The 23,371-nt window shown below is 43.6% G+C and overlaps 5 protein-coding genes and 1 pseudogene across 5 annotated transcripts; all 6 read right to left on the reverse strand.

Annotated features, from left to right (window-relative positions):
• Positions 1-994: 994 nt before the first annotated feature.
• Positions 995-2,927, reverse strand: LOC144466469 (C3a anaphylatoxin chemotactic receptor-like). The gene is made up of 2 exons (XM_078173530.1): positions 2,632-2,927; positions 995-2,290 (listed from the first exon to the last, which is right to left on the reverse strand). The coding sequence occupies exon 2, from the start codon at positions 2,229-2,231 to the stop codon at positions 1,323-1,325; it is 909 nt and encodes a 302-aa protein (XP_078029656.1). The 5' UTR covers positions 2,232-2,290; positions 2,632-2,927; the 3' UTR covers positions 995-1,322.
• A 2,024-nt stretch (positions 2,928-4,951) lies between these two features.
• LOC144466470 (C3a anaphylatoxin chemotactic receptor-like) lies at positions 4,952-5,957 on the reverse strand (annotated as a pseudogene).
• Positions 5,958-7,416: 1,459 nt separating this feature from the next.
• On the reverse strand, positions 7,417-10,827 carry LOC117271140 (leukotriene B4 receptor 1-like). The gene is made up of 2 exons (XM_078173531.1): positions 10,701-10,827; positions 7,417-8,533 (listed from the first exon to the last, which is right to left on the reverse strand). The coding sequence occupies exon 2, from the start codon at positions 8,472-8,474 to the stop codon at positions 7,695-7,697; it is 780 nt and encodes a 259-aa protein (XP_078029657.1). The 5' UTR covers positions 8,475-8,533; positions 10,701-10,827; the 3' UTR covers positions 7,417-7,694.
• An 893-nt stretch (positions 10,828-11,720) lies between these two features.
• Positions 11,721-13,022, reverse strand: LOC144466471 (leukotriene B4 receptor 1-like). Its single transcript, XM_078173532.1, has one exon. It carries the CDS (start codon positions 12,987-12,989, stop codon positions 12,081-12,083), a length of 909 nt encoding a protein of 302 aa, XP_078029658.1. The 5' UTR covers positions 12,990-13,022; the 3' UTR covers positions 11,721-12,080.
• A 2,772-nt stretch (positions 13,023-15,794) lies between these two features.
• On the reverse strand, positions 15,795-17,375 carry LOC117271139 (leukotriene B4 receptor 1-like). Its single transcript, XM_033649245.2, has one exon. The coding sequence runs from the start codon at positions 17,317-17,319 to the stop codon at positions 16,411-16,413; it is 909 nt and encodes a 302-aa protein (XP_033505136.2). The 5' UTR covers positions 17,320-17,375; the 3' UTR covers positions 15,795-16,410.
• A 2,301-nt stretch (positions 17,376-19,676) lies between these two features.
• On the reverse strand, positions 19,677-21,005 carry LOC144466472 (leukotriene B4 receptor 1-like). Its single transcript, XM_078173533.1, has one exon. It carries the CDS (start codon positions 20,956-20,958, stop codon positions 20,050-20,052), a length of 909 nt encoding a protein of 302 aa, XP_078029659.1. The 5' UTR covers positions 20,959-21,005; the 3' UTR covers positions 19,677-20,049.
• Positions 21,006-23,371: the final 2,366 nt, after the last annotated feature.

Genomic DNA, 23,371 nt, shown 5'->3' on the forward strand with positions numbered 1-23,371 from the left:
ACAAACTCTAATCTGGCCTTCCATTTTTAAGGCTAACCAATGGTTTGCATCTTGTGATAAACCCTCTGTATTTATTCTAGTGAAGTCTAGTGAAAGCTGAAGTGTTTAGGGCACCATTATCTGCTCAGATTCAACAAAATGCTTCAAAACTCATTGGACGATGCTTCACAGTGCAGTTGGACATTGACCTGAAGCATATTGCAAAAGCGACCAAAGACATTTTTAAGGCAAAGAAGTGGAATGTTCTGCAATGGCCAAGTCATATCATCTGACCTGAATCCAATTGAGCATGCGTTTCTCTTGCTGAGGCCAAAACTGAGGGCAAAACACCCAAAACACAAGCAGGAAGTGCAGACGGCTACAGTAAAGGGCTGGCAGAGCATCACCAGGGAAGAAACCCAGCATCTGATGATGTCTATGTGTCCAACACTTCAGGCAGTCATTGACTGTAAAGGATTTGCAACCAAGTATTAAAACTGACTGTTTAATTGATGATTATGTTAGTTTGTCCAAATACTTATGAGCCCTTAAAGTCGGGGGACTGTGTGAAGAAATGGTTGTCATTCCTACACGGTTCATACTACGTTTTTGAAAAAAGCCTTAAATGAAAGCTGAGAGTCTGCACTTTAAGCAGGTATTCATTGTTTCATTTAAAACCCATTGTGGTGGTGTACAGAGCCAAAATGACGACAACTGTATCACTGTCCAAATAATTATGGACCTGACTGTATAATGTAGGCTGGGGACCATTTCACTGGAACTGAATTGCTCGGAAACAACTTGCGTCCATGTTAACTTCCTGTTAGCTGATGTCATTCACATACACTGCAAATTGCCCCCAACAGGAAATACAAAGGGACACATCTGAAACGTTGATGCATATCAAACAATCTTTAAAACCAGAGCACTACTTTTTTACACCTAACAATGAAGACTCCACATATTCAAATACAGTCAATTCCATTCAATAACAGTATTTATTAAACATGACGTCAAAGTTAAAGCATTTTTCACACAATGATGATTTGTCACATTCGACCTCACTCATAATGTTTGTTTATGTCGGTAATAAAACAACATAGCCTGTATATATGTGCACACATACTTTCACATGTAATGTAGGATATCAATTTTCCCTGCAGCATCTTGTTTCCTTCACTTTGTCCTCTTTCACCTGAACCTTCACTTCTACAACTGTTCAAAGTTTTCTGAAAAGTCTCATCCTCAGCTTCTTCAGGTGTCTTTCTTTGACTTTTCATCAGTCATACTACATCAAATGATCAGACTTCCAGGAAAGGTGAGCTTCTGCTTTAAAACCAGCATTAATGTTCTCTTTTTTGGCACACTGTGCACATGTTTCTAGAAGCAAACGCATAAAGGAGTGGATTCAGGCAGCTATTCACAAATGTCAGTGCTGTAGCAATGTCCCTGCTGTCCCCAAAAATCTTCATCAGTCTCTCACTTTTGAGTAAAACACCTGCCACACCAAGCACATTTATGATAATATATGGCATCCAGAGGACAAAAAAGGTCACGATGATACTTGTGACCAGCCGGGTCGTCTGTGGGTTGTTGAAGAAAGCTGCCTGGTCCACTGTTCTGCAAAGGCCGATGTATGAAAAAACCACAACAGAAATTGAAACAAATCCTATCAGGGTCTCTGTCAGCTGCACGGCCACCTGCTGGGCCTCAGAAGAGAAGCTATAATCGCAGTGTGTCCAGTGCTGACTTGTGGTCAGCTGCCGAACCACTAAACGAGAGATGGACAGGATCATGGCAACCAGCCAGAGCAGAACCACCAGCCTCCTCTTTCCTAACTGATCTAAGGACCTCTGTAGGCGCACCACCTGGAGGTAGCGCTGGACACTCAGGACCATCACAGTCAGCATGCTACAATAAATGCTGCACAACACAAGATAGGTGAGGAGCTTACAGGCCACCAGGCCAAGTTTCCAGCCATTCAGTAGAGAGTAAATCCACAGAGGCAGGGTGATCAGGCAGAGCAGGTCTGATATGGCCAAATTCAGCATCAGAATCTGGCTCAGACTGGACATGTTCTCCCAGTTTGGTCTGAGAATGATCACAGCAATGTTTCCAGGAACTCCCAGCAGGAAGCAGACAGACAGCACCACCGCAGAGACCAGATCGCTGGAGTCCCAGGAGGCAGGAGGTGGATGTCCAGGAGAAGAGGAGATGTTAGAAGTGACCGCAGAGGAGTTGAGTTGTTCCATGCTGCAAACTTGCTGACAGAGAAGCTGAACGTTGTGCACTGAGCCAGTGAGGATGGCAACTGTGTCAATCAGTCAGAGGAGCAAGATGATTTCCCACGATGCATTCAAAGAGGAGGAAGTAAAAAAAAAAGAAACTGAATTAAATTCTAAATTATGTTCCATGCACAGATTGCATGGCTTTAGAATCTGATGCATTTTCCCACATTTCCTACACAGTGAGCAACTTTCATCACAATAGAAGTAACAAGAATAGATGTGCTGCATCATGGAAATGCGTCAAAAAAGCAAATGTTGATACAACTGCTACTACCACTACTGATTAAATGAGAGGTCATACCAGACCTAGGTTACATCCCATGACAGTTATGAGCATTGACACAGCATCATGTGTTGTTCTTACCAAAAACAGAGCAAGATAACTTTCTTCAGGACTTTGTTTTGTCTCCAGGGCCAAAGTTGATGCTCACTGTGATGAGCCGAAGCATTTACTCAACAAGCTGAAACCTACACTGTGTCCCACATCACAACTTTCCTGCTAATCTCTTCATACATCTACCATCACTCTTTCTCTCTCACTCAACCACACACACACTGTGATCACACCATATTACAAACAGCATATATGCATCAAACTGTGTGAAGCTTTGCAGGTAGAATAACAAACTCATTGCGCAGCAGCAACAACAAAAACTGCTTTGAGGTGGTCCAGCCAAAAATATATAATATAGGCTGGGGACCAACTTGCGTTCATGTTAACTTCCTGTTAGCTGATGTCATTCACATACACTGCAAATTGCCCCCAACAGGAAATACAAAGGGACACATCTGAAATGTTAATGCGTATCAAACAATCTTTAAAACCAGAGCACTACTTTTTTTTACACCTAACAATGGAGACTCCACATATTCAAATACAGTCAATTCCATTAAATAACAGTATTTATTATACATGATGTCAAATTTAAAGCATTTTTCACACAATCATCATTTGTTTCACATTCGACCTCACTCATAATGTTTGTTTATGTCGGTAATAAAACAACATAGCCTGTACATATGTGCACACATGCTTTCACTCGTAATGAAGAGTTTGGATCTAAGCCTTAACACGAGCCTGACCTCGTAACAGATCTTCAATTTGAGTATCAAAATGGCTATCGGAAATAGTTAATAATTATTAATAACAATTATTAATTATGTTTAATAGTGTGACTTAATTTACATTAAATCACCTCATGGGGCACCATGAGGGAAAATCAATAGCTGGTAAATAAAACAGGTCTCATAAATTCACTAAACTATCAATTTGAAAATTTGATTAATAATTAAATTAATAACTATCACCAAAATTGCCATATTAATAATATTGGTTGAAGGATTTCGGAGTTCCTGACAAAGCAGAGATTGACTATTCATTCACTTTTGTGCAACGCTGAAAAGGCAGCAGGTATGACTTCCAAACATATTCATTCATAAAGAAAGCAAAGCAACAAAACACACAAATTCTAACTAACTATATACAAATATGTGTGTGTGTGTGTGTGTGTGTGTGTGTGTCTGTGTGTCTGTGTGTGTCTGTATGTGTGAGAGAAAGAGACAAAAGGATGAGTGTGTGAAACAAAGGGCCGTCTGGCCAACAAAACAAAATGGCTGACAACAGAGGACTTCAAGATGGCGGAATCAAAGATGGCTTCAGATTGGGGGAGGTTTTGGACAAAGACAAAGGAAAAGAAGCAGGAACTTTGTGTTGCCTCTTTGGGTGTAGCTCTGTTGAAAGCCAACTTGTGAGTGAGTATGTGTATGCAAAACATGTTGCAAAGGGTCTTGGTTAGGCTGTTAAGTTGCATGCAAAACTCTGTCTTTGACAGCAAACTAACATCACCTAGCTTTGGTAGAGCCAACTACCCAATAACATAACTGCAAACAATCACAGCACCAACCTAATAACAGCAATAGATTACAACTGAAAAAGTAAGTCTTGCTTAGCTTGTACAACTGCAATGATGCTATGCCCAGTCGTTACAATACCGATCCTGGAATGGATGGAAGAAAGAGTCACTTGGTGGTGTGCTGCTTTTGTTAGCTGGCAGATGAAGGCTGGAAAGAGCTGCGGTTCCAGAAGCAGTCTTTGCTGTGTCCTTGTTCCAAAGGTGCAGATCTGAGGAGGCCGGTAGCTCAGTGTCCTTGCAGGGCTAGATGCTGAGGTGCTAACTCAACTTGGTTCTCCTTGTTGCTGGAAAGTTATTTGCAAAACTTGTGTCTGGCATATTAACTTAATTGGTCTCCAGGTTCCGCTCCTGCTGTGAGCATGAATGGGTTGTGGTCCAGGAGAAAGAGAACAAGAGAGTCTTGGGAGCAAGAGCCTGTCAGCAGCTCAGGAGAAAGAGGGCAGAGAGAGTGAAGAGAGCAGAACTTCTCCTAAACTTTGTTTGGTGACATCACAGAGTCATATGTCACTGTGAAAGAACTGTCCAATCAAGTTTGACGACTGGTCTCTCACTTAGGTGTCACAACGAGACACCCTGTGGAGATGAATCCCAAATGACTGTCCTTTGTTTGAAGAACAAAGAACATGCGGTCTCTTACCATTTCAGATGGCAAGACCCAGAGAAGAGCTTTCACATGTCTAGTTTAGATTTTAACAAATGACAAATCATCTGTGGTCCAGTGAATCCCAACAGAAGGATATCAATTTTCCCCACAGCATCTTTTTTCCTTCACTTTGTCCTCTTTCACCTGAACCTTCACTTCTACAACTGTTCAAAGTTTTCTGAAAAGTCTCATCCTCAGCTCCTTCAGGTGTCTGTCTTTGGCTTTTCATCAGTCATACTACATCAAATGATCAGACTTCCAGGAAAGGTGAGCTTCTGCTTTAAAACCAGCATTAATGTTCCCTTTGTTGGCACACTGTGCACGTTTCTAGAAGCAAAAGCATAAAGGAGTGGATTCAGGCAGCTATTTGCATACGTCAGCGATAAGGCAATGCCCCTGCTGTCCACAAAAAACTTCAACAGGCCCTCGTTTTTGAGTAAAACAGCTGCCACACCAAGCACATTTATGATATGATAGGGCATCCAGAGGACAAAAAAGGTCACGATGATACTTGTGACCAGCCGGGTCGTCTGTGGGTTGTTGAAGAAAGCTGCCTGGTCCACTGTTCTGTAAAGGCTGATGTATGAAAATGTCACAACAGAAATTGAAATGAATCCTATCAGGGTCTCCATAAGTTGCACGGCTACCTGTTGGGACTCAGAAGAGAAGCTCCAATCGCAGTGTGTCCAGTACCTGATCAAAGGGCCTCTGGCGCACCACCTGTAGGTAGCGTTGAAGGCTTAGGACCATCACAGTCAGCATGCTACAATAAATACTGCACAATACAAGATAGGTCAGAAGCTTGCAGGTCACCAGGCCGAGGTTCCAGCTGAACAGTAAAGAGTAAATCCACAGAGGCAGGGTGATCAGACAGAGCAGGTCTGATATGGCCAAATTCAGCATCAGAATCTGGCTCAGACTGGACATGTTCTCCCAGTTTGGTCTGAGAATGATCACAGCAATGTTTCCAGGAACTCCCAGCAGGAAGTAGACAGACAGCACCACCGCAGGGACCAGACCTCTGGAGTCCCAGGAGGCAGGAGATGGATGATCAGGAGAGGAGGAGATGTTAGAAGTGACCGCAGAGGAGTTGAGTTGTTCCATGCTGCAAACTTGCTGACAGAGAAGCTGAACGTTGTGCACTGAGCCAGTGAGGATGGCAACTGTGTCAGTCAGTCAGAGGAACAAGATGATTTCCCATAATGCATTCAAAGAGGAGGAAATAAAATAGAAACGATATTTTCATATGCAAATTATATTCAATGAATAGTTTGCATGGCTTTAGAATCTGATGCACTTTTCCACATTCTGTTTCCTGCACAGGGAACAGCTTTCATCACAACAGAAATACTTTAATTTCCGCCAGGTTATGTGAACTGCATATATTCTAATCCTCACTCAGAGAAAAAAACGGTCACGTAGCTTTGGGCTACAGCAACACTAAACCCCTGAGCTTGCCTGAGAAGGACTAAATGCACAAATTTGCTATTTTTAAATATCCCATGGAGAGAGACTCTTACTGCAGCCTGTTTGATTTTGTTCTGAAAATGTTGACGTGCGGCCTCGTTCTGTGGACGATAAATGAGGTGCAGACTTTCATCTGTGTCACTGGTGATGAGGAAATACAGTGAGTGCTGGACAGAACAGTGAGTGACAACAACCCCGTCCTCATTTAAGAGGACTGTTTGCAGTGGAAACACTAGGGTCTAGGTACCATGTCTGCAGGGTTACTGTTGGTTCCAAAGGTACCATACGAAAGTGTTGGGTGGAAAAAACGGGGCTTATATTTGCTGCATCATGGAAATGTTGGCTTGGAATTCTTACCAATAAAAAAGCAAATGTTGATACAACTACTATTACCACTACTGATTAAATGTGAAGAGGTCATACCAGACCTAGGTTACATCCCATGACAGTTATGAGCATTGACACAGCATCATGTGTTGTTCTTACCAAAAACAGAGCAAGATAACTTTCTTCAGGACTTTGTTTTGTCTCCAGGGCCAAAGTTGATGCTCACTGTGGTGAGCTGCAACATTTTTTCATAGACAAGCTGAAACCTACACTGTGTCCCACATGACAACTTTCCTGCTAATCTCTTCATACATCTACCATCACTGTTTCTCTCTCACTCAACCACACACACACACTGTGATCACACCATATTACAAACAGCATATTTGCATCAAACTGTGTGAAGCTTTGCAGGTAGAATAACAAACTCTTTGCGCAGCAGCAACAACAAAAACTGCTTTGAGGTGGTCCAGCCAAAAATACTTAATGTAGGTTGGGGACCATTTCACTGGAACTGACTTGCTCGGAAACAACTTGCGTCCATGTTAACTTCCTGTTAGCTGATGTCATTCACATACACTGCAAATTGCCCCCAACAGGAAATACAAAGGGACACATCTGAAACGTTGATGCGTATCAAACAATCTTTAAAACCTGAGCGCTACTTTTTTTTACACCTAACAATAAAGACTCCACATATTCAAATACAGTCAATTCCATTCAATAACAGTATTTATTAAACATGATGTCAAAGTTAAAGCATTTTTCACACAATAATTTGTTTCACATCTGACCTCACTCATAATGTTTGTTTATGTCGGTAATAAAACAACATAGCCTGTATATATGTGCACACATGCTTTCACACGTAATGTAGGATATCAATTTTCCCCACAGCATCTTGTTTCCTTCACTTTGTCCTCTTTCACCTGAACCTTCACTTCTACAACTGTTCAAAGTTTTCTGTAAAGTCTCATCCTCAGCTTCTTCAGGTGTCTTTCTTTGACTTTTCATCAGTCATCCTACATCAAATGATCAGACTTCCAGGAAAGGTGAGCTTCTACTTTAAAACCAGCATTAATGTTCTCTTTGTTGGCACACTGTGCACATGTTTCTAGAAGCAAACGCATAAAGGAGTGGATTCAGGCAGCTATTCACAAATGTCAGTGCTGCAGCAATGCTTCTGCTGTCCCCAAAAAACTTCAACAGCCCCTCACTTTTGAGTAAAACACCTGCCACACCAAGCACATTTATGATATGATAGGGCATCCAGAGGACAAAAAAGGTCACGATGATAATTGTGACCAGCCGGGTCGTCTGTGGGTTGTTGAAGAAAGCTGCCTGGTCCACTGTTCTGTGAAGGCCGATGTATGAAAATGCCACAACAGAAATTGAAATAAATCCTATCAGGGTCTCTGTCAGCTGCACGGCCACCTGCTGGGCCTCAGAAGAGAAGCTAGATTGGCAGTGTGTCCAGTGCTTATCTGTGGTCAGCTGCAAAACCACTAAACGAGAAATGGACAGGCTTATTGCAACCAGCCAGAGCAGAACCAGCAGCCTCCTCCTTCCTCGCTGATCTAAGAACTTCTGTAGGCGCACCACCTGGAGGTAGCGCTGAATGCTCAGCACAGTCACAGTCTGCATGCTACAATAAATGCTGCACAACACAACATACGCCATGTTCTCCCAGTTTGGTCTGAGGATGATCACAGCAATGTTTCCAGGAACTCCCAGCAGGAAGCAGACAGACAGCACCACCGCAGGGACCAGACCTCTGGAGTCCCAGGAGGCAGGAGGTGGATGTCCAGGAGAGGAGGAGATGTTAGAAGTGACCGCAGAGGAGTTGAGTTGTTCCATGCTGCAAACTTGCTGACAGAGAAGCTGAACGTTGTGCACTGAGCCAGTGAGGATGGCAACTGTGTCAGTCAGTCAGAGGAGCAAGATGATTTCCCACGATGCATTCAAAGAGAAGGAAGTAAAAAAAGAAACTGTATTTAAAATATGCAAACTATATTCCATGAATACTTTGCATGGCTTCAGTATCTTACACATGTTCCCTCATTCTGTTTCCTGCACAGGGAACAGTTTTCATCACAACAGAAGTAACAAGAATAGAGCCCTGTTTCCACCGAGTAGTTCAGTTCAGTTCAGTTCAGTTCAGTACGCATTTTTTTCCGTTTCCACTGTGAAAAGTTGTGGATGGTACCAATGGAACTGTTCCGTGCCATCCCCATTTTTGGCCCCCCCTCTGTTGGGGTACCTAGCACACAGATCTGGTACTAAAAGGTGGAGCTGTGAACACTGCAGTCTGTTGATTGATCAATAGAGGACGGTCACTCTGCTCAGGGCTGAGTTGTGGCTGGTTTTGAGGCTCATGTAACCACTGTTCATACTGTGGAGAGTTTTATTAGTAAACGGTAACTATAAAATTACAGCATGTTTTGTTGCCTCTCACAGCAGCTGGAGTCAGAGAGAAAATAACTTAATTCACTGGGCCGACTGCCGGTGACTTTTAAGGTGGAATGTTAACTTGTAATGTTACACAATGCATGAGATGAAGACGTGAATCCATCAGCACACCTTAAATATTCCAAATGACAACACTGACCATTCCTTTAGTTTCTATATGACATACACTTTTATTAATGAGTGGATCTTCAAGTGTTACTATATATTAAGTTCGGCCGGGTTATGTGAACTGCATATATTCTAATCCTCACTCCAAGAAAAAAAAACGGTCACGTAGCTTCAGGCTACAGCAACACTAAACCCCTGAGCTTGCCTGAGAAGGACTAAATGCACAAACCTGCTATTTTTAAATATCCCATGGAGAGAGACTCTCACTGCAGCCTGTTTGATTTTGTTCTGAAAATGTCGGCGTGCAGCCTCGTTCTGTCGACGATAAACAAGGTGCAGACTTTCATCTGTGTCACCGGTGATGAGGAAATACAGTGAGTGCTGGACGGAGCAGTGAGTGACAACAACCCCGTCCTCATTTAAGAGTACTGTTTGCAGTGGAAACACTAGGGTCTAGCTACCATGTCTGAAGGGTTACTGTTGGTTCCAAAGGTACCATACGAAGGTATTTGGTGGAAACGGGGTTTATATGTGCTGCATCATGGAAATGTTGGCTTGGAATTCTTACCAGTAAAAAAGCGAATGTTGATACAACTGCTATTACCACTACTGATATGGGGTCCTATTTAGATGGTCTAAAGCGGACGACGGAGGGCGCATAATCCATGTCGCAAGTGTCATTGCTATTTAGATGCAGGCGCAGTTGTCATTTTCACGCCCTGCACCCTCGTCGTCTAACTAGCAAATGAACTTGCACTTCTCTGGGTGTGGTGGTCTAAAAATGAGGAGTGGTCAGGCGCAGTCATGGCACGTTGCTAGTTAGATGACGTAAAAAGCAAACGCGCCAGTGACCAACAAAAACCTGGTCTAAAGTCAACGATGCAGTATTTCGCTGTTAAACAAGTTAGTAATATGCGTCTCTAGGCGGGTGCACAACACGCGTGCACTCTGCTCAGACACACACGGAGCAGCCACACATATGCAAAAGCTAACAAATAAAAATATGATTGCAATGTGAAAGGTTATTATTGTGCACATTAAAATATTTATCAGAAACATGTCTTAATGGTCAGTCATTAATCAGAATGATCTAATCGCAGTAATAATGATCATCATAATCTGTAATAATGACAAATAAAATTGTGAAATTATCTGACCAATCAATCATTTTTTTGATTGAAAACCAAAGCCCACACATTGCATTTATTTTAACATGTTATACTAGGCTACATTATATTATATTATTATATTGTTATCTGAGTGTAGAGAGGACACACATGCAAATAAGAGGCAGAACACAGCTCTAGGAAACATGTGAAAACAATTCACAAACGTGGGTGGGCGAGAAAACGCTCAACAGGTCCTAGCTGCAGGATCAGCACCTTGGGGAGCTCTGCGGCAGTCCTGACAGCTGTGCTTTGTTATATGATGAAAACAGGTTTGAATAATATTCCACAGATATTTAGTAAGATCTTTCTTGTATTAGTGATCCCACACCTGCTTTACCTCGGGGAGCTTGGGTGCCTGTCTGCTGTCCCCGTAGATCTGGTTCTGACGGGCCTTCACCTGCCGCACAAGGAGATCTGTCTCCTCAGCTGTAAAACGCTCACTCTTTCCAGTTGGTAGGTCCGCCATCTAACTAGCTCTCTGCCATGCGCTCCAGTCATGCCTCTTTTAAAGGGAAAGAGGTGACACTCTGATTGGCTTACTGAATGATTCACCCAAAACACACCCATGACTAATTCACAAAGTAAGTCCAACCCTTTTAGACTCTCCGCCATGGCACACAGTCTAAAAACGTGCTGTCTAACTAGCAAGTGACTGGGACACACCCATGCGCCGCACGCCTGGCACTTCACGTTTTAGACCATCTAAATAGGGCCCTAAATGTGAAGAGGTCATACCAGACCTAGGTTACATCCCATGACAGTTATGAGCGTTGACACAGCATCATGTGTTGTTCTTTCCAAAAACAGAGCAAGATAACTTTCTTCAGGACTTTGTTTTGTCTCCAGGGCCAAAGTTGATGCTCACTGTGGTGAGCTGCAACATTTTTTCATAGACAAGCTGAAACCTACACTGTGTCCCACATGACAACTTTCCTGCTAATCTTTTTATACATCTATCATCACGGTTTCTCTCTCACTCAACCACACACACACTGTGATCACACCATATTACAAACAGCATATTTGCATCAAACTGTGTGAAGCTTTGCAGGTAGAACAACAAACTCTTTGCACAGCAGCAACAACAAAAACTGCTTTGAGGTGGTCCAGCCAAAAATACTTAATGTAAGCTGGGGACCATTTCACTGGAACTGACTTGCTCAGAAACAACTTGCGTTGATGTTAACTTCCTGTTAGCTGATGTCATTCACATACACTGCAAATTGCCCCCAACAGGAAATACAAAGGGACACATCTGAAACGTTGATGCGTATCAAACAATCTTTAAAACCAGAGCACTACTTTTTTTTAAACCTAACAATGAAGACTCCACATATTCAAATACAGTCAATTCCATTCAATAACAGTATTTATTAAACATGATGTCAAAGTTAAAGCATTTTTCACACAATGATGATTTGTTTCACATTCGACCTCACTCATAATGTTTGTTTATGTCGGTAATAAAACAACATAGCCTGTATATATGTGCACACATGCTTTCACACGTAATGTAGGATATCAATTTTCCCCACAGCATCTTGTTTCCTTCACTTTGTCCTCTTTCACCTGAACCTTCACTTCTACAACTGTTCAAAGTTTTCTGTAAAGTCTCATCCTCAGCTCCTTCAGGTGTCTTTCTTTGACTTTTCATCAGTCATACTACATCAAATGATCAGACTTCCAGGAAAGGTGAGCTTCTACTTTAAAACCAGCATTAATGTTCTCTTTGTTGGCACACTGTGCACATGTTTCTAGAAGCAAACGCATAAAGGAGTGGATTCAGGCAGCTATTCACAAATGTCAGTGCTGCAGCAATGTTTCTGCTGTCCCCAAAAAACTTCAACAGCCCCTCACTTTTGAGTAAAACACCTGCCACACCAAGCACATTTATGATATAATATGGCATCCAGAGGACAAAAAAGGTCACGATGATAATTGTGACCAGCCGGGTCGTCTGTGGGTTGTTGAAGAAAGCTGCCTGGTCCACTGTTCTGTGAAGGCCGATGTATGAAAATGCCACAACAGAAATTGAAATAAATCCTATCAGGGTCTCTGTCAGCTGCACGGCCACCTGCTGGGCCTCGGAAGAGTAATGAGGTTGGCAGTTTGTCCAGTGCTGATCTGTCTTCAGCTGCCGGACCACTAAAGCAGGGATGGACAGGATCATCGCAACCAGCCAGAGCAGAACCAGCAGCCTCCTCCTTCCTCGCTGATCTAAGAACGTCTGTAGGCGCACCACCTGGAGGTAGCGCTGGACACTCAGCACACTCACAGTCAGCATGCTTCCATAAATACTGCAGTACATGAGATGCACCAGGAGCTTACAGGCCACCAGGCCAAGTTTCCAGTCGTACAGTAGAGTGTAAATCCACAGAGGCAGGGTGATCAGGCAGAGCAGGTCTGATATGGCCAAATTCAGCATCAGAATCTGGCTCAGACTGGACATGTTCTCCCAGTTTGGTCTGAGGATGATCACAGCAATGTTTCCAGGAACTCCCAGCAGGAAGCAGACAGACAGCACCACCGCAGGGACCAGACCTCTGGAGTCCCAGGAGGCAGGAGGTGGATGTCCAGGAGAGGAGGAGATGTTAGAAGTGACCGCAGAGGAGTTGAGTTGTTCCATGCTGCAAACTTGCTGACAGAGAAGCTGAACGTTGTGCACTGAGCCAGTGAGGATGGCAACTGTGTCAGTCAGTCAGAGGAGCAAGGTGATTTCCCACGATGCATTCAAAGAGGAACAAATAAAAAACAAAAGGTATTTTTCATATGCAAATTATATTCCATGAATAGTTTGCATGGCTTTAGAATCTCATGCATGTTTCCTGCACAGGGAACAGCTTTCATCACAACAGAAGTACTTTAATTTCCGCCGGGTTATGCGAACTGCATATATTCTAATCCTCACTCAGAGAAAAAAAACGGTCACGTAGCTTTGGGCTACGACAACACTCAACCCCTGAGCTTGCCTGAGAAGGACTAAATGCACAAACCTGCTATTTTTAAATATCCCATGGAGAGAGACTCTCACTGCAGCCTGTTTGATTTTGTTCTGAAAATGTTGGCGTGCAGCCTCGTTCTGTGGACGATAAACAAGGTGCAGACTTCCATCTGTGTCACCGGTGATGAGGAAATACAGTGAGTGCTGGACAGAACAGTGAGTGACAACAACCCCGCCCTCATTTAAGAGGACTGTTTGCAGTGGAAACACTAGGGTCTAGGTACCATGTCTGAAGGGTTACTGTTGGTTCCAAAGGTACCATACGAAGGTATTTGGTGGAAACGGGGTTTAAATGTGCTGCATCATGGAAATGTTGGCTTGGAATTCTAAAGCTGCGTTCACACCGGGCACGAGTGAAGCGAATTACATGCACGTGACGCGAGTAACGCGCCGCCCGTAACGTGCGGGTTTGGACGCTGGACCATTTTGTTTATTCGCGCTATCGCGTCATTCGCGCGAGAAGCGGGGAAGCCGGCTGTGCTAACCCGGAGCTAAGCTAGTGCTAACGTTCATAGTACAACCATTCTGCAAACTAATAAAAGACACATATTTACAGAACTTACCAAGTAGACCAGTCTCCTCTGCAACTTTCACCCAAGCCTGCTCCTTTTTGTTGCGGTCTCTGCAGAGTAGACAGGTAGTATCATATAGCTCCAGGTAGCCGCACACCGCAATGATAAGTTTCTCCTCCATCTCAGCATCAACAACTGGACGTCGGGGCGTCAAGACGTCACTGACGACCATGGCTGAGATAACCACCATCGCTGCTTTGTTGTTTACCTGCTCTGGAAGTCACAAATGCGTCAGTGGGCCAAACGCCGTCGTTTTTGGGTTCACCTTATCCTGCAGAAGTGCATCCAACTTGGCGAGTTTCACCAACTCCTCCAGGAACTCCGTCTGGATGATAGCCGCTTTCAGCAGTACTTCAGGCTGACTGGGGCCCAGTTTGAGGACCTGTTGGCAAGGGTTGGCGCCAGGATCTCCAGGCAGGACACCAACTACAGCCGCTCCATTTTAGCTGCGGAGCGTCTGTCCATCTGTCTCCAGTGAGTAGCAGTTTATTGTTGTTGACACACGCCAGTGACGTCGGGAGAATCTCAACGCTGATTGGCTTTCGCGGCACAGCGTCACGCGAATTCGCCTCAAAAGTTCAATATTTTCAACTTGAGCAATGAGGAGTTGGATGCGAATTTCGCATCTATCGCGCCGCGCTGGATGCCTCTATTGTGTCCATCGCGTCGCCCAGCGCGAATTCGTGTCTAATCGCGTCGTTGCATTGACTTTGTATGTAATCTTGACGTGCGAATTTGCGAATTCGCGTTTGGTGTGAACGCAGCTTTACCAGTAAAAAAAAGCAAATGTTGATACAACTGCTATTACCACTACTGATTAAATGAGAGGTCATACCAGATCTAGGTTACATCCCATGACAGTTATGAGCGTTGACACAGCATCATGTGTTGTTCTTACCAAAAACAGAGCAAGATAACTTTCTTCAGGACTTTGTTTTGTCTCCAGGGCCGAAGTTGATGCTCACTGTGGTGAGCTGCAACATTTTTTCATAGACAAGCTGAAACCTACACTGTGTCCCACATGACAACTTTCCTGCTAATCTATTTATACATCTACCATCACTGTTTCTCTCTCACTCAACCACACACACACTGTGATCACACCATATTACAAACAGCATATTTGCATCAAACTGTGTGAAGCTTTGCGGGTAGAATTACAAACTCTTGCACAACAGCAACAACAAAACCTGCTTTGAGGTGGTCCAGCCAAAAATACTTAATGTAAGCTGGGGACCATTTCACTGGAACTGACTTGCTCGGGAACAGCTTGCGTCCATGTTAACTTCCTGTTAGCTGATGTCATTCACATACACTGCAAATTTCCCCCAACAGGAAATACAAAGGGACACATCTGAAACATTGATGCGTATCAAACAATCTTTAAAACTTGAGCACTACTTTTTTTTACACCTAACAATAAAGACTCCACATGTTCAAATACAGTCAATTCCATTCAATAACAGTATTTATTAAACATGATGTCAAAGTTAAAGCATTTTTCACACAATGATGATTTGTTTCACATTCGACCTCACTCATAATGTTTGTTTATGTCGGTAATAAAACAACATAGCCCGTACATATGTACACACAGGCTTTCACACGTAATGTAGGATATCAATTTTCCCCACAGCATCTTGTTTCCTTCACTTTGTCCTCTTTCACCTGAACCTTCACTTCTACAACTGTTCACATTTTTTTCTTTTTTTTTGTGAACAACGTTTTATTGCTTTTAAATGTAAACAAGTACAGTGGTCAGACAACATTACAGGTACATTGCAATCAAAAATATAGAAAAAGAAAGAAGGAGAAGAAAAAAAAAAAAAGAAACTTAGTGGCAACCCCCCCCCCCCCCCCCCCCCCCGACCATACATTATGTCAATGTATGTATTAATCCATTGGGGCTTAGTAACTGTATGTGGAGGTTTCCAGCGTAAAGCCAACATCTTTTTGGCAGCAGTGATGCCCGTTAGGTGGATACGTCTTTGCCAACATGTCAACTTTAGTGAGGTGGTATCATTCAAGAGTAGCACAGTGGGAGAACATGGTACAGTGACATCCAGTACATTAGATAGAGTAGTACAGACCTCACTCCAAAAAAGCCTCACGTCTTTGCATTCCCAGTACATATGCATATATGAGCCTATAAGTCCATCTGAGCACAGGGTGCAGTTTAGAGATGTTAAACATTTCATGAGAAAGTTTCTTCTTGGAGTGATGTAAGTCCTGTGGACATAATTGAAATGGATCTGTTGATGATCTGGGTTTTTAGAGGCATAGACAATCGAGGACCAAATCTTTTTCCAGTCCAGTGAATCACCTCCAATGTAGTGCTCCAGTTAACTGTTCAAAGTTTCCTGAAAAGTCTCATCCTCAGCTCCTTCAGGTGTCTTTCTTTGGCTTTTCATCAGTCATCCTACATCAAATGATCAGACTTCCAGGAAAGGTGAGCTTCTGCTTTAAAACCAGCATTAATGTTCTCTTTGTTGGCACACTGTGCACATGTTTCTAGAAGCAAATGCATAAAGGAGTGGATTCAGGCAGCTATTCACAAATGTCAGTGCTGCAGCAATGTCCCTGCTATCCACAAAAAACTTCATCAGTCTCTCATTTTTGAGTAAAACACCTGCCACACCGAGCACATTTATGATAATATATGGCATCCAGAGGACAAAAAAGGTCACGATGATACTTGTGACCAGCCGGGTCGTCTGTGGGTTGTTGAAGAAAGCTGCCTGGTCCACTGTTCTGTAAAGGCTGATGTATGAAAATGCCACAACAGAAATTGAAATAAATCCTATCAGGGTCTCTGTCAGCTGCACGGCCACCTGCTGGGCCTCAGAAGAGAAGCTAGATTGACAGTTTGTCCAGTGCTTATCTGTGGTCAGCTGCAGAACCACTAAACGAGAAATGGACAGGATCATTGCAACCAGCCAGAGCAGAACCACCAGCCTCCTCCTTCCTCGCTGATCTAAGAACGTCTGTAGGCGCACCACCTGGAGGTAGCGCTGGACACTCAGGACCATCACAGTCAGCGTGCTACTATAAATGCTGCAGTACATGAGATACATCAGGAGCTTACAGGCCACCAGGCCAAGTTTCCAGCTGAACAGTAAAGTGTAAATCCACAGAGGCAGGGTGATCAGACAGAGCAGGTCTGATATGGCCAAATTCAGCATCAGAATCTGGCTCAGACTGGACATGTTCTCCCAGTTTGGTCTGAGGATGATCACAGCGATGTTTCCAGGAACTCCCAGCAGGAAGCAGACAGACAGCACCACCACAGGGACCAGACCTCTGGAGTCCCAGGAGGCAGGAGGTGGATGTCCAGGAGAGGAGGAGATGTTAGAAGTGACCACAGAGGAGTTGAGTTGTTCCATGCTGCAAACTTGCTGACAGAGAAGCTGAACGTTGTGCACTGAGCCAGTGAGGATGACAACTGTGTCAATCAGTCAGAGGAGCAAGATGATTTCCCACGATGCATTCAAAGAGGAGGAAATAAAAAAGAAACAGTATTTCAAATATGCAAATTATGTTCCATGAATAGTTTGCATGGCTTTAGAATCTTACGCATGTTTCCACATTCTGTTTCCTGCACAGGGAACAGCTTTCAACAGAATAGAGATGGGTATCGTTAAGATTTTAACGGTACTACTACTCTTATCGGTACTGCTTATCGATCCGGTATTTTAACGGTACTCTTATTGATACTTTGAGAAAGAAAAAAAACAAATCAAGAACATAAATTGCTTTATTTTCTCAATTCTCATTATGCAACAAAATAGTTTTTTAACAAAACATTTTACTTTTTACAACTTGAAATGTAAAATACATAAAATAATAGTGTTGTCAGGGTACCAAAATTGGGACCCACGGTACGATACCAGTGAAAGTATCACGGTTCTGAGTAGTATCAGGATACCACAGCAAAAATGAGGCAGATGTGCCTTTTGTCATTTATAAAAAGATAAATCACTTTTCTATAATACATCAATGATATTTCAACGGAATAAATTACTTACTGACCTATTCATACTTCAAAAACAGCATCTGTAAGTGATTAACATAGGGGGGATCAAAATGAAATAAATAAATAAATAAAATAGAAATCAACCAGACACCCTCCTCCCCTGACAAGTCCCTCCATAAGTAAAGAACAGTCCTTAAAGTGCGGTGAGGTTTGTGGACCGTTACCGGCGAGAGAGAAATATGAACAGCTCGTTTCCCCTCTGACACGTCATATACCTGTGTGCTGCCATGACTAGGCTGTTCAGGTACTGCTGGACAGTCATGACACCAACAAAGAGGAAATTATTGGACCTGGAGCCAGGCTTCTCCATCGCCGGTAAGCCGTTATCTTGCGCCGCGGAGCACTATGGCCGCCATATTTGACAGGAATACGTACACTTTTGACCTTTTGGCTCTCTCCGCCATCGTTATCTATCTAAAGGTAGGCTACGAGCTTGAGTTGGTGTATGCGCTGTCTTGTGTGTGTGTGTGTGTGTGTGTGTGTGTGTGTGTCACTGTAACAACAGCCCCGCCCCCCTGCTCTCCACTCACACACAGCAGGCAGCCAGGGTGAGCGAGACAGATCTCTCGTCTTCAGGGAGAATAGCGAAAATTATGATACAATGACGGATAATTGACGGAGTTGGTGAGATAAATGTGCAAGATAAGGTTTATCTCGCAAAAAAAAAAACAAAAAAAAAAAACGCAACTGCTCCAGTACCGATAGCAGAACCGTTAAGGTCAGAGCTTATCAATACTGCGGTCTTGGAGAATGTAGCCCTGGGGTTCGTTCAATATTGTTTTGTTCTGAAAATGTTGGCGTGCAGCCTCGTTCTGTCGACGATAAATGAGGTGCAGACTTCCATCTGTGTCACCGGTGATGAGGAAATACAGTGAGTGCTGGACGGAGCAGTGAATGACAACAACCCTGCCCTCATTTAAGAGGACTGTTTGCAGTGGAAACACTAGGGTCTAGGTACCATGTCTGAAGGGTTACTGTTGGTTCCAAAGGTACCATACGAAAGTGTTGGGTGGAAAAAACGGGGCTTATATTTGCTGCATCATGGAAATGTTGGCTTGAAATTCTTACCAATAAAAAAGCAAATGTTGATACAACTGCTATTACCACTACTGATTAAATGTGAAGAGGTCATACCAGACCTAGTTTACATCCCATGACAGTTATGAGCATTGACACAGCATCATGTGTTGTTCTTACAAAAACAGAGCAAGATAACTTTCATCAGAACTTTGTTTTGTCTCCAGGGCCGAAGTTGATGCTCACTGTGGTGAGCTGCAACATTTTTTCATAGACAAGCTGAAACCTACACTGTGTCCCACATGACAACTTTCCTGCTAATCTATTTATACATCTACCATCACTGTTTCTCTCTCACTCAACCACACACACACTGTGATCACACCATATTACAAACAGCATATATGCATCAAACTGTGTGAAGCTTTGCAGGTAGAATAACAAACTCTTTGCGCAGCAGCAACAACAAAATATAATGCTGGGGACCATTTCACTGGAACTGACTTGCTCGGGAACAGCCTGCGTCCATGTTAACTTCCTGTTAGCTGATGTCATTCACATACACTGCAAATTGCCCCCAACAGGAAATACAAAGGGACACATCTGAAACGTTGATGCATATCAAACAATCTTTAAAACCAGAGCACTACTTTTTTTTACACCTAACAATAAAGACTCCACATATTCAAATACAGTCAATTCCATTCAATAACAGTATTTATTAAACATGATGTCAAAGTTAAAGCATTTTTCACACAATGATGATTTGTCACATTCGACCTCACTCATAATGTTTGTTTATGTCGGTAATAAAACAACATAGCCTGTATATATGTGCACACATGCTTTCACACGTAATATAAAATATCAATTTTCCCCACAGCATCTTGTTTCCTTCACTTTGTCCTCTTTCACCTGAACCTTCACTTCTACAACTGTTCAAAGTTTTCTGAAAAGTCTCATCTTCAGCTTCTTCAGGTGTCTTTCTTTGACTTTTCATCAGTCATCCTACATCAAATGATCAGACTTCCAGGAAAGGTGAGCTTCTGCTTCAAAACCAGCATTAATGTTCTCTTTGTTGGCACACTGTGCACATGTTTCTAGAAGCAAATGCATAAAGGAGTGGATTCAGGCAGCTATTCACAAATGTCAGTGCTGTAGCAATGTCCCTGCTGTCCCCAAAAAACTTCATCAGGCTCTCATTTTTGAGTAAAACACCTGCCACACCAAGCACATTTATGATATGATAGGGCATCCAGAGGACAAAAAAGGTCACGATGATACTTGTGACCAGCCGGGTCGTCTGTGGGTTGTTGAAGAAAGCTGCCTGGTCCACTGTTCTGTAAAGGCTGATGTATGAAAATGCCACAACAGAAATTGAAATAAATCCTATCAGGGTCTCTGTCAGCTGCACGGCCACCTGCTGGGCCTCAGAAGAGAAGCCATAATTGCAGTGTGTCCAGTGCTGATCTGTGGTCAGCTGCCGAACCACTAAACGAGAGATGGACAGGATCATCGCAACCAGCCAGAGCAGAACCAGCAGCCTCCTCCTTCCTCGCTGATCTAAGAACGTCTGTAGGCGCACCACCTGGAGGTAGCGCTGAATGCTCAGCACAGTCACAGTCTGCATGCTACAATAAATGCTGCACAACACAAAATAAGCCAGGAGCTTACAGGCCACCAGGCCGAGGTTCCAGCTGAACAGTAAAGAGTAAATCCACAGAGGCAGGGTGATCAGACAGAGCAGGTCTGATATGGCCAAATTCAGCATCAGAATCTGGCTCAGACTGGACATGTTCTCCCAGTTTGGTCTGAGGATGATCACAGCAATGTTTCCAGGAACTCCCAGCAGGAAGCAGACAGACAGCACCACCGCAGGGACCAGACCGCTGGAGTCCCAGGAGGCAGGAGGTGGATGTCCAGGAGAGGAGGAGATGTTAGAAGTGACCGCAGAGGAGTTGAGTTGTTCCATGCTGCAAACTTGCTGACAGAGAAGCTGAACGTTGTGCACTGAGCCAGTGAGGATGGCAACTGTGTCAGTCAGTCAGAGGAGCAAGGTGATTTCTCACAATGCATACAAAGAGGAGGAAGTAAAAAACAAAAGGTATTTTTCATATGCAAACTATATTCCATGAATAGTTTGCATGGCTTTAGAATCTGACGCATTTTTCCACATTTTGTTTCCTGCACAGGGAACAGTTTTCATCACAACAGAAGTAACAAGAATAGAGCCCTGTTTCCACCGAGTAGTTCAGTTCAGTTCAGATCAGTATGCATTTTTTCCGTTTCCACTGTGAAAAGTTGTGGATGGTACCAATGGAACTGTTCCGTGCCATCCCCATTTTTGGTCCCCCTCTGTTGGGGTACCTAGCACACAGATCTGGTACTAAAAGGTGGAGCTGTGAACACTGCAGTCTGTTGATTGGTCAATAGAGGACGGTCACTCTGCTCAGGGCTGAGTTGTGGCTGGTTTTGAGGCTCATGTAACCACTGTTCATACAGTGGAGAGTTTTATTAGTAAACTGTAACTATAAAATTACAGCATGTTTTGTTGCCTCTTGCAGCAGCTGGAGTCAGAGAGAAAATAACTTAATTCACTGGGCCGACTGCCGGCGACTTTTAAGGTGGAACGCTCACTTGTAATGTTACACAATGCATGAGATGAAGACGTGAATCCATCAGCACACCTTAAATATTCCAAATGACAACACTGACCATTCCTTTAGTTTCTATATGACATACACTTTTAGTAATGAGTGGATCTTCAAGTGTTACTATATATTAAGTTCGGCCGGGTTATGTGAACTGCATATATTCTAATTCTCACTCCAAGAAAAAAAAACGGTCACGTAGCTTCGGGCTACAGCAACACTAAACCCCTGAGCTTGCCTTAGAATGCACAAACCTGCTATTTTTAAATATCCCATGGAGAGAGACTTTCACTGCAGCCTGTTTGATTTTGTTCTGAAAATGTTGGCGTGCAGCCTCGTTCTGTTGACTAGGGCTGTGCGGTTGCCTCTAAATTTCGTCTCCGGCTTGTCTGATCTAAGGACCTCTGTAGGCGCACCACCTGGAGGTGCGCTGGACACTTAGAACGGTCACAGTCAGCATGCTACTATAAATGCTGCACAACACAAGATAAGCCAGGAGCTTACAGGCCACCAGGCCGAGGTTCCAGCTGAACAGTAAAGTGTAAATCCACAGAGGCAGGGTGATCAGGCAGAGCAGGTCTGATATGGCCAAATTCAGCATCAGAATCTGGCTCAGACTGGACATGTTCTCCCAGTTTGGTCTGAGGATGATCACAGCAATGTTTCCAGGAACTCCCAGCAGGAAGTAGACAGACAGCACCACCGCAGGGACCAGACCTCTGGAGTCCCAGGAGGCAGGAGATGGATGTCCAGGAGAGGAGGAGATGTTAGAAGTGACCATAGAGGAGTTGAGTTGTTCCATGCTGCAAACTTGCTGACAGAGAAGCTGAACGTTGTGCACTGAGCCAGTGATGATGACAACTGTGTCAGTCAGAGGAGTACGATGTTCCCCTTTGATGTGTAAGAGAGGAGTTAAAAAGAAATGATTGGTGCAAATGAATTGAACATTTGCCCAGATATTACACGCAGCTTTTCTGGTGCGTCATTATCTGATTGCATTTTACAATATTCTGTTTCCTGCACAGGGGACAGTTTTCACCACAACACCTTCAGGGAAGTAAAAATAAAACATGAGGACTACTTTTCATATCTGTTACTGTGCATTCACACCAAAAGCGTCATGAGCGTAATAAGCGGCTGGCAGCCATTCATTTTCAATGTACGCTTGCTACGAAGGGCGTCAGGGGCGTTGGCTGCAGCGAGCGGCGCGATGCCAGGGACGAGAGCATCAAGTAGAAGTTGAGAGAAGCTGAACTTTATGCAAATGAGCAGCGTGGCTGCCGAAGCAGCAGCCAATTGCAGACCGGGATTCGGGTACGGAGGTCTGGGCTCTCCCGGAGCTGTACGAGCCGGTGAAATTCACCGTGGAGTTGCCGGGTTTGCAGGACTCTGTGGACCCAGACAGCCCGACGGCTCCGGGCCTTGTGTTTCCTCAGCAAATATGCCGATGCAGTACAAAGGAGGCTTCCGAAAGTGCGATTAATGAGCTCCCGCTTATTTACCACCAATTACATTTTTCAGTGGTCCTACGTGCCAACAGGAGAGTAAAATCATAATTATAAAGGACTCATAAAGGCTATATTGACTGTGTTTATTAGTGTTATTTTATTTGTGCAATGAAAGTCATGGATAATACAAAGTGAAGACATAAATGATATATTTGTTCATCCTTGTAAAGTGAACAGCCATGTCAGCCTTGATGGACACATCTGCAGCAGCCCGCCCCGCCCCTTT

This window comes from Epinephelus lanceolatus, chromosome 13 (assembly GCF_041903045.1).
Source record: "Epinephelus lanceolatus isolate andai-2023 chromosome 13, ASM4190304v1, whole genome shotgun sequence".
NCBI classification, from domain to species: domain Eukaryota; kingdom Metazoa; phylum Chordata; class Actinopteri; order Perciformes; family Serranidae; genus Epinephelus; species Epinephelus lanceolatus.